This window comes from Erigeron canadensis, chromosome 9 (genome assembly GCF_010389155.1).
Source record: "Erigeron canadensis isolate Cc75 chromosome 9, C_canadensis_v1, whole genome shotgun sequence".
NCBI classification, from domain to species: Eukaryota; Viridiplantae; Streptophyta; class Magnoliopsida; order Asterales; family Asteraceae; genus Erigeron; species Erigeron canadensis.
Window position 1 is genome coordinate 3,779,955 of NC_057769.1, and position 11,061 is coordinate 3,791,015.

General features: G+C 33.7%; 2 protein-coding genes across 4 annotated transcripts; one reads left to right on the forward strand and one right to left on the reverse strand.

The window, feature by feature from the left end:
• The first annotated feature begins 1,111 nt into the window (after positions 1–1,111).
• On the forward strand, positions 1,112–3,042 carry LOC122583812 (protein NRT1/ PTR FAMILY 8.2-like). Its single transcript, XM_043756191.1, has 3 exons — positions 1,112–1,432; positions 1,554–2,107; positions 2,214–3,042. Exons 1-3 carry the CDS (start codon positions 1,250–1,252, stop codon positions 3,040–3,042), a joined length of 1,566 nt encoding a protein of 521 aa, XP_043612126.1. The 5' UTR covers positions 1,112–1,249.
• Positions 3,043–5,602: 2,560 nt separating this feature from the next.
• On the reverse strand, positions 5,603–10,304 carry LOC122581924 (protein NRT1/ PTR FAMILY 8.2-like). 3 transcript variants are annotated; one of them, XM_043754243.1, is made up of 6 exons: positions 10,203–10,304; positions 8,857–9,023; positions 7,933–8,150; positions 7,059–7,612; positions 6,396–6,583; positions 5,603–6,302 (listed from the first exon to the last, which is right to left on the reverse strand). In XM_043754243.1, the coding sequence occupies exons 2-6, from the start codon at positions 8,993–8,995 to the stop codon at positions 5,755–5,757; spliced, it is 1,647 nt and encodes a 548-aa protein (XP_043610178.1). In that variant the 5' UTR covers positions 8,996–9,023; positions 10,203–10,304; the 3' UTR covers positions 5,603–5,754. The 3 variants fall into 3 exon arrangements, with proteins under 3 accessions (XP_043610178.1, XP_043610176.1, XP_043610177.1); XM_043754241.1 differs by having other exon boundaries at positions 5,603–6,583; XM_043754242.1 differs by lacking the exon at positions 10,203–10,304 and adding an exon at positions 9,151–9,190 and having other exon boundaries at positions 5,603–6,583.
• Between the last annotated feature and the right edge of the window lie 757 nt (positions 10,305–11,061).

Genomic DNA, 11,061 nt, shown 5'->3' on the forward strand with positions numbered 1-11,061 from the left:
CATTTAAAAATGTCTTGACTCTTATTAGTCGAGTCACATTCCGAATTACGAGTTAAAAATTATAAAGAGTAAGAATGGTATCTTATCTTTTTGGAACTTTTTAAAAATCTCCATAAGTCCATATTATAAAAGCTATTTAATCTATCATTTATGTTTGTTATTGATGACTAACATTTATTTTATTATACTATCATCAAAAGTTTATATTTATATTATATAATAATCTATTACATAAAAGCGTAACAAATTATTTATTAACTTAGTTAGAAAGTTAAAATTAACTTCCCGCGTCATATTACATGTATAATAATTACTGGCTTAAACCCAGTGGTCAGGGGTGTTTACACTTCTTACTATGTGGGGCCCCTATGGGTTTTCTCCTAAGGTTGTAGGTTCGAGCCTTGACTGACATAATCCTTAGGTTTCCCATCTAGGAATTTTCCAAAAGGAGGGGGGCTAATAGACTGCAGCTTGTGCTTAGCATCTCGCGAGGTCCAACAATAGTTGGTTAAAATTACCTCCAGCCACGTCTGAGTCGAAATACACCTTTGAAAAAAAAAAACATGGATAATTTTTTTAGTGTCAATAATGTATGGAAAAATAACATTATTTTATTACACATAAAGTTATTCTAAAACTTTAATCCACTACTTATATTAATTCTGTGTATGTATACCGGCTAAATCTAGTAAAAATCTAAAAAGTTCTTTGTACAATTAATATAGAAAATCCGGGAGGCGCTATTAGTTCGGTTTGGAGGGATAAGCTTGTGAAGAAAGAACCAATGTAAAGCTCTACTAGTGAAGCACATAGTACTTTAGGGTGAAACGGTAAAAGACAAAATTAAAAAAGGGCTTAAGATGAAATTTAGATCAACGACATATTGAAAGTGTAAAAAGAGAGGGAATTCAAAGAAACAACAAATCAGTGTCACATTCGGCTTTTAATCCAAATTCCTAATATGACTAGAATTATAATTATACATGATTTTCAATTCTTGGAGTCCTATAAATAAACCACAAAATTCCAAACCTTGAGTTAATTGTAAGCATCCGACGTTCTAAATTAAGCTATGTCATCGACTGAAATCGAAATCATCAGCACGCAAGAATTAGCTGATGGTATATACACAAAAGATGGCACAGTCGATTACAAAAACAATCCTGCAAACAAAAGGGTTACAGGAAAATGGAAGACCTGCTTTTTTATTCTTGGTAACGAATGCTGCGAAAGATTGGCATACTATGGAATGAGCACAAATCTATTGCTTTATTTCAAGAATAATCTTCATCAACATAGTTCCCAAGCATCAAAGAACCTATCAAATTGGTCCGGAACATGTTATGTTACGCCGTTGGTTGGTGCGTTTCTTGCTGATTCCTATCTTGGCAGATATTGGACCATTGCCATCTTCTCCATCATCTATGTCATGGTATATATCTTTACACCTTGCTCCTCTTCATTCTTATATATATATGCACGTATACTTAATTAAAGTTGTTTAATTTTTGACTGTTTTTTATTTCTTCTTTATATAAAATATATAAAAATAGGGAATGAGTTTATTGACAATATCAGCGGCGGTTCCTGGGCTTAAGCCAACTTGTGTGTCAAAAGAAGATTGCCACGCTACTGGTCTAGACATTGCGTTAACGTATGTGGCACTCTATCTAGTGGCCTTAGGAACCGGGGGGATCAAACCATGTGTGTCATCGTATGGTGCGGATCAGTTTGATGATGAGGATGAGGCCGAGAAGGAGCAAAAGAGTTCTTTCTTCAACTGGTTCTATATTTCCATCAATATCGGTGCACTCCTTGCGTCGTCGTTTCTTGTTTGGATCCAAGCCAATGTGGGTTGGGGTTGGGGGTTTGGTATCCCGGCCGTGACCATGGCAGTTGCTGTTGTCTCGTTCTTTTCAGGAACCAAACGGTACAGGAATCAGAAACCAGGTGGAAGCCCGTTGACACGTATTTGCCAGGTCATTGTAGCTTCTTGGAGGAAACGTAGGGTCCATGTGCCCGATGACAAGTCCCTTTTGTATGAGACCACAGATGGCAAATCTGCCATCACTGGAAGCCGCAAACTTGAACACACTGAATTGTTTAGGTAACAATCTTAACAAATTTATATTTCAATCCTTTTATTTGATAACGGGTCATATCAATATATGACTAGTACTATGCTTATAAACTAAACTGTGGTCTTCTTGTAGTTTCTTGGACAAAGCTGCTATTCAGTTACAATCAGATCATGTCAAAGGATCCGCCAACCCATGGTGGCTTTGCACAGTGACCCAAGTCGAGGAACTCAAATCCATCATCAAGCTGCTTCCAATATGGGCCACGGGTATCATCTTCAGCGCTGTCTATAGTCAAATGAGCAATATGTTTGTGCTGCAAGGTTCTTTCATGGACATCAAGATCAAGAAATTTGAGATCCCACCAGCATCACTCAGCATTTTCGACCCCATTAGTGTCATTCTCTTGACCCTAGTTTACAAATGGGTCATTATACCTGTTGCCCGGAAATATACAGGCCACAAATCAGGCCTCACTCAGCTCCAAAGAATGGGCACAGGTCTAGTTATATCAATTTTCGCAATGCTAGCTGCTGGGATATTAGAAGTCATCAGGCTCGGGATTGTTAAGAAAAACAACTACTACGATTTGGAGCATATGCCCATGACGGTTTTCTGGCAGGTCCCACAGTATCTCTTGATTGGTGCTGCTGAGGTTTTTACGTTCATAGGACAAACAGAATTCTTTAATGATCAAGCCCCTGATTCTATGAGGAGTTTGTGTTCTGCTTTATCGCTCACAACTGTGGCTTTAGGAAACTATTTGAGTAGCTTGCTGGTGACAATTGTAACCGCGATTAGTACTAAAGGGGGTAAGCCGGGGTGGATACCAGATAATCTGAATCATGGACAGTTACAGAATTTCTTCTGGCTTTTGACCGTTCTTAGTGTGTTGAATTTGGGGGCTTATCTTCTCGTGGCCAGGTGGTATACTTATAAGCGTTCAGTTGGGACTCTTCGCTAGAACGTGCAAAGATTATCACGGTATACAGTATGGAATTTGTTTAGAGGTGTCTTTACTTTGAGATTTTTCTGTTTTATTAGTTTTTAGAACTTTTGTTGGTGTCGATTGTTTGTCGATTTATTCACTCACTAAATTTATGTTTGAATGACACATTTTTATGATCATACTATTCTAAACTCTTGGTTTAATATTAGCTTAGTAGATTTGATAACATTGGCTAATATTCCATGTTCTGTATCTGTTTCAAGCTCTGAGGAGCAAATACATATATGTTGAAACAGTGAGCTATCATCAAATAGCCTAGTGGTAAAAAGTCATGTTTTCTCACAAGATGTCTCTGAATCCTGTCCTCCGTAAATATCTTGGGGGTGGTCAAGGGATTAGTTGAAATCGGCCATGGCATAAAAGCACAGTTAGACCTTTCGTTACAGTGTAGTTAATAACCAAAAGTACTTGAGTTTATTGGATTATTGAATATAATACCTATATAACATATTAGATCACAAACATAAACACTATTCATTCCTTTTCCTTGTTATGAAGTACAACACCACCAAATTACAAGGTACAATAACATCAGGATAATCTGCAATCTTAAGGCCAACATCCCCAACAGCCGCCCCAACAACTCGAACCCCTTGGACAATTTGTCTTGTGTGATTCAATGACTGCACACATTTGCAAACTTACAATTATACATACATACAGATATACACAATCATAATCTATATATAAAATATATTTTATCATGATAAGAATTTAATCTGCATACCTTTTGAATCACGAGCTTGAGGTACTGGATATGCTCTTCCTGCATAAGAAATGAGAACAAGTGCAGAAAAAACGACCAAGAAGAAAGCAATAACGTAAGACCTCATTTTCTTAATACCCAAAACAATTTGCATATAGTTTTGTTATATATTCTTTCGTGTCTTTGGATTTTTATAGAAAGATTGAAAGAAAAAACAAATGTTATATGTCAATGATACTACGTAAGGTTTGGAAGTTTTAGTCAGCGATGACAGCAAAAGTCAATATTGGACGTGGTCTTTTTCTTTATAGGGGAATGATACCAATGACAAGCCACTGGCACATCCGATCATCTTCATCCGTCCGAAAGAACACCTACAATAGTAAATCCATCATATATGAGCCTAATATAAAACCACAATTTTTGTTTTGAAAACTTCCATATACGTTATAAAATATACCCTCAAATATTAATTTGACATTGTTAAGTAAAAAAGTATCATATGTGCCTAAATACATTATTAAATATTATATACGGGGCTATTATTTTTAAAATATATCTAACATGTTATTAAAATGCATAAGATATATGTTATTTCTAATCTACCAATATATTAAATATGTCATTGTTAAGTAAAAAAAATTAAATATCTCTAAATAAAATTTTAAATATTACATATTTTGTTGTTAAATTTGAAATACATCAAATATGTCATTGGAATATACCTAATATGACCAATTAAACTAATGTAGTCTAAATTAAAACATAAAAATTCTTTAAGATTATTAATAAAATATTTAGAAATCATAATTACACATGTTTTTTCTTTTGCTTTTATAATTTAATCCATGTTTTTTTTTCTCTAACCGTGTAAGTTTAATTCAATGTTACCGACATGATTAATTTCATTAATATTTTTAAATCTGTTATTCAATTCAATTCATGGTATATATAAAAGTGTTACGATCTTGATTTGTAAGTGACTCAACTATGTGATGCTTTTATTTTTGCATGGTAATTAGCCTCCACGACATTTGATGCAAGAAAAACTCATGAATTAAAAAAAAAGTGGATAAGTGCAAGCTAAAGTTTAATGATAAATTTAAAGTATTTGATATATTTTAATGACATGTTAGATATATTTCAAAAATAATGACCCTATATATAATATCTAATAATGTATTTGGGCACATAAGATATTTGTCTACTGCCAATGGGGTTGGTGGCCCATTGGTAAGGTCTTTGACCTTGGGATCTGGGTTCGAGTCCCACTTCCCACATTTGTGGGGGTGGATTAATTGGGAGTTTTTCGAGAGTCCTGATTTCCAGGCATACGTGTAATTTAATAGTAAGAGTAGAATAGAATGTCGTTCCCCAAAAAAAATAAAATATTTTTCTACTTAACAATGACATATTTGATATTTGTGGGTATTAGAAATGGCATATATGATGTTTCAAATTTTAATTGGGCAAATATGGTATTTTAAACTTAACAATGACATATATGAAATTTTTCCTAAATTATATATCTTTTTTTTTTTTAACAGTTAGTCGGTATTCGACATCAGGGAACACCTCACCGTATAATGGTAAAACCCCGCACGTATATATCACCGCGCAGCTTTCCACTTTATATAGGATACAGAATTTAATAACTTGATATATCTTTGAATCACTTGAGGATAAGACAGATATTTAGCTTAAGTTTTTTATACAAAGCAAGAACTTTTTTGCAAAAGAGTATTAGCCTTCGTGTGTCGTGAATGTGTAATGCTAGTGCTTCATCTGTGTTTATTCCGTACGCGTAAATGAGCAAGAATAAGATATACATTTCATGCAATCCCAATTTCAAACAATAGACACAAACAATAGTTTCAGAACCTCATAAAAACATCAAATTCACAAGTCAGAAACCTGTAAACAAATTCTTTACGGTATAAATGTAAACATTTTTGCACCTTCTAGCGAAGAGTCCCAACTGAACGCTTATAAGTATACCACTTAGCCACGAGAAGATAAACTCCAAGATTCAACACACTAAGAATGCTCAAAAGCCAGAAAAAGTTCTGCAGTTGCCCATGATTCAGATTGTCTGGTATCCACCCAGGTTTACCTCCTTTAGTACTAATCGCCATAACAATCGTCACCAGCAAGCTACTCAAATAGTTTCCTAAAGCCACAGTTGTGAGCGATAAAGCAGAACACAAACTCCTCATAGAATCAGGGGCTTGATCATAAAAGAACTCCAGTTGTCCTACGAATGTAAAAACCTCAGCAGCACCAATCAAGAAATATTGTGGGACCTGCCAGAAAATCGACATGGGCATGTGCTCTAAATCGTAGTAGTTGTTTCTTTTCACAATCCCGAGCCTGACGACTTCTAATATCCCAGCAGCCAGCATTGCGAAAATTGAGATTACTAGACCCGTGCCCATTCTTTGGAGCTGAGTAAGACCTGATTTGCGGCCCGTGTATTTCCGGGCAAGGGGTATGATGAGCCTGTCATAAACTGGGACCCAGAAAATCACACTAAGGGTGTCAAAAATGCTGAGTGATGCTGGTGGGATCTTAAAGTTATTGATCTTGATGTTCATGAAAGAACCTTGCAGCACGAACAGATTGCTCATTTGACTGTAGACGGCGCTGAAGATGATACCTGTGGCCCATATTGGAAGTAGCTTGATGATGGATTTGAGTTCCTCGACTTGGGTCACCGTGCAAAGCCTCCATGGGTTGGCAGATCCTTTCATATGATCTGATTGTAACTCCACAGCTGCTTTGTCCAGAGACCTACAAGAATTAATAATATGACACATTTTTTAGTTTATTTTTTAAGAATCATACTTTGCTTTATATTACAAACCGACCATTATTCTTACGGAAAGTACAAACTGGGTCAGGCACTCAGGCTTATCTGGTAACTACCAAAACTTGGGTATGGCTCAGAAAGTTTTGTGTTAGTCTGGTTGGGTAGGCTGACCCGCCCTTTGTCCATTTTTTCAATTTGTGAGTGTAATTAAGTATAATTAAAACCTGTGTTACCAAAATAAAGTATCCCTTTTTCATATAAAATGACACAGAATGTTGGATGCAACTGAACAAATGCTAGAGCTAGATATACAAACCATCTGACCCGTTCCATTTCAGCTAACTTCAAAGTTTTTAGTTTTAACGTGTTTAAAAATAACCTGATACTTATAATAAATAATATATAGAACTTCCACTTCTACACTTTCCTATTCTGAAAAATATGTTAGTTTGTTACCTAAAATCTTTTGTGTGATCAAGTTTGCGGCTTCCCTTGATAACAGACTTTCCATCTGTGGTCTCATACAAAAGGGACTTGTCATCCGGCACATGGACCCTGCGTTTCCTCCACGAAGCCACAATGACCTGGCAAATACGGGTCAATGGGCTTCCACCAGGTTTCTGATTCCGGTATCGTCGAGTTCCGGAAAAGAATAATGCAACAGCAAGTGCCATGGCCACAGCCGGGATACCAAACCCCCAACCCCAACCCACATTGTCTTGGATCCAAACAAGAAGCGATGAGGCTATTAATGCACCGATATTGATGGAAAAATAGAACCAGTTGAAGAAAGAACTCTTGTGCTCCTTCTCGACCTCATCCGCATCATCAAACTGATCTGCACCATAAGATGAGACACATGGTTTGATCCCTCCAGTTCCTAAGGCCACTAGATAGAGTGCCATGTACGTTAACGCGATGTCTAGACCAGTAGCATGGCAATCTTCTTTTGACACACATGTTGGCTTAAGGCCAGGAACTGCTGCTGCTATTGTCAATAAACTCATTCCCTACAGAGAAAAAAGTCAAAATACTTAAATCATTAACAGATTTTCACAATTTAGACAATTAAATATACACTTTGGGTAACATTTGACCCGCTTCCTTCTCAGCTAGTATGTAATTTGAATTTACTCCTTTGACCCATTTATTAGTTAAAGGTAGAAATCAGAAAGCTTAAGATAAGTAACAAGGCATTTTCATTCCTTTACTGCTTGGCTTTATGCATCAATATACACAGACAGATATAAACTCCAAGAGTCACACATATGTGTTTATATAAGGATGTATAGATTATCGAGAATAAAAGAAAGATGAGCTTTAAGCATACCATGACATAGATTATCGAGAAGATGGCAATGGTCCAATATCTACCAAGAAAGGCATCAGCAAGAAATGCCCCAAACAATGGTGTGACATAACACGTTCCAGACCAATTTGATAGGTTTTTGGAGGCGGTAGCACTATGCTGATTGAGGTTATTCTTGAAATAAAGCAATAGATTTGCGCTCATTCCATAGTATGCCAATCTTTCGCAACACTCGTTTCCTGTTTCACAAATTATCTATACTATATTATAAAACAGATTTTCAACATTAAACTGAAATTTTCAATATTACTTTTAAGTACTTCCCCAAAATGTCCCTCCTATCTATTCTATATTTATCTAAAATAACTATAATACCTTTTCTCTCTCCTCAAATCTCAACCAATCATCTTTTTTCTCTCTCCTCCATAAATCATTTATTCATCCAATTTATTCAAAAAATTTTATCTCAAAAACCGCACATTGATAAATTATAAAAATTGTATGGGTGTTCTTAAAATTTCATGCTCTTTCATTAGAGATGTCTATCGATATACTTTCGACAAATTTTTAAATCCGAGGGCGGAGCCCGTACGGCTAAGGCATTTGACTATCATACTCTATGACCTAGGTATCACCCCACCATCTCACCGCCGCAACGCGTGGGTACTTGCTCTCATTTGTCAAAAGCAGCTCTGGGCAACTATGTTATAAAACTTAAAACCAAAAGGTTAAAAGTAAGGTCCACGTGTGATTTTTAATGGTCAAAGGAGTTGCTTTTCAGCTTCATATTTGACATCAAATAACTCTTTGAAGAAACTGTTTACTATCAAACAACTATATTCAAAGTACTTATGGAAAGAAATAAGATGAAAATCCAATAAGTACGTATGTGCATCAAATTACAAAATGAAAAGTACTAAAAATAATAGAGTAGGATATATATACCAAGAATAAAAGGGCAAGCCTTCCAGGTTCCTGTAACCTTCTTGTTAGCAGGATTGTTTTTGTAGTCAACGGTGCCATCCTTAGTGTATATATCCTCTTCTGCATCAAACTTAGTGGATGCATCGACAATTTGAGCCATACCTCCAGAATTCTCACGGCCCGAGTTACTGAAAATATGCAAGAAAATGTACGATAATTATATAGTTTACACACCAAATCATCAACAACAAACACGCGACGAACAAATCTGATCAAGTAAACTTGAAAGTAGGACAAGATAAAGACACACAAAACCTGGCAAGAAAAACACTGGACAAGAAAACTAAACAGAAAGTATTCGAAAAACTTATAGGATAAATAGCAACAAATGTGAGTCTTTAAATAGACTTGATCCCCAAAATCCCAAAATGACTAAAACTTGATTAAATAAATAATCACAAACTTGTATATACAAAAAAAAGAAAAGAAAAAGAAACACAAATTTTACTTATATTCTTTAACATCAAATGTCGCCTAACAATATTAGAAAGCTTCTTTTATTAAAAATAAAATTAAATACTTTCTTATATAATAATGTTTCCTCTAATAACCATATTGCTAAAATAGGCAGAGAATGATTTGCTTCCAAATTCACAGTTTCCATTTGAGCTCTTATCATGTTAACCATCAACTTTATAACTTTATAACAAGTAAATCCTTTCTCTATATATAAAATTTATTCACTAAGGGAAACATCCAAAAAAACTTTTTTTTTTTTTTTGCCATTTGTGTAAAACATTTTACTACTCTCAGAAATCAAAAACATTATTTATAAAATAGGTAAAGAACGAGAAGCCGTTATTCATATAATGTTTGTTAATGCATATGCACCGGAAAAAACAACAATAATGTAAAATGATATCTAACCTTAGAGGTTAATTTTTACTACTTTTTATATATATATATATATATATATATATATATATATATATATATATATATATATATATATATATATATATTTTATAATATAAGCAACTCCAAAAACTTACTTAATATTTCAAAAGGGGCAATCTTAGAGGTTAATTTTTGGTGCCAAACTAAATAATCTCTTTTGTTTCAATCTTAACAGGAATACAAAACCACTTTAAATTTTTTTAAAGTAGGCAAAAAAATTCAGATAAGCAAACAAACAATGAAAGATATAAACCAAACCTTAAGTCCATAACCAAAAAATAACAAAAAATTTTAATGCTTTTACAAACACCCAGAAATCAATAACAAAAACCCATTTCCAAAACACATATTTAAACATAAAGATAAAAACTTTAAGGTGGTAAATCAAAGAGATATATGAGATTGAATACCTGATTTAATGAAAGATTTTTTATTTACTAGGAAAAACAGAGCATTTAGAAGCAACACTGGACAAGTGTCAGATTGAAAGAGATGATAAAAATAGTGTAGTATTGTTTTGGAGGGCTTTTGATAAAAATGGGTGTTAAATAGTACTCATAATAGTTAAGATTTGACAACCATTTGCATTTTTGTCCCACTATAATGATGATCCAAGGAATCTTTGATTGTTTATTTATATTAAAAGATTCATCAATTAATTGAGTGATACGAGGTTAACAAGGTCCGTATATTATTATATGAAAAATAATTAATCCATCTAATTGGTGTGCCTAAAGATATGCTTAAAATCTTAAGAATTTGACATGTTGATTCTACTGATTCTCTTTCTTAATCTTGCCATTTAATTTTTTCATATGTCATCATCTTACAATTAGTCACATCTTTAAGAATACCAATTAAGTCGATTTATCATTATCCTATACAATTTAAATAAAATATACAATTTTTTATTTTTTGAAACGATACATTTAAATAAAATCTCATACCAGTTCAGCAGATATTCAAAAATACTTATTATTTAGTGAAAAGTAATAGCCTTTAAAATTATATATAATTATTATTATATTCAAAAAAATTAATACTAATATAAATAAATAAAAAAAGAAAATAGTATATAAACAAAAGCAGCTAGTGTAATCTATATCTATACTATTTAATAAAATATACTATCCTTTTTTTCCTTTAAACTTTTTTGAAAAGACAAAAATACTCCTCTCATTTATTAACTAATTTAAACATTTTCACTTAATAGATCTATAATACCCTTAATAAAATAATTTAGATCTTTCAACCCTTAATATAACTACA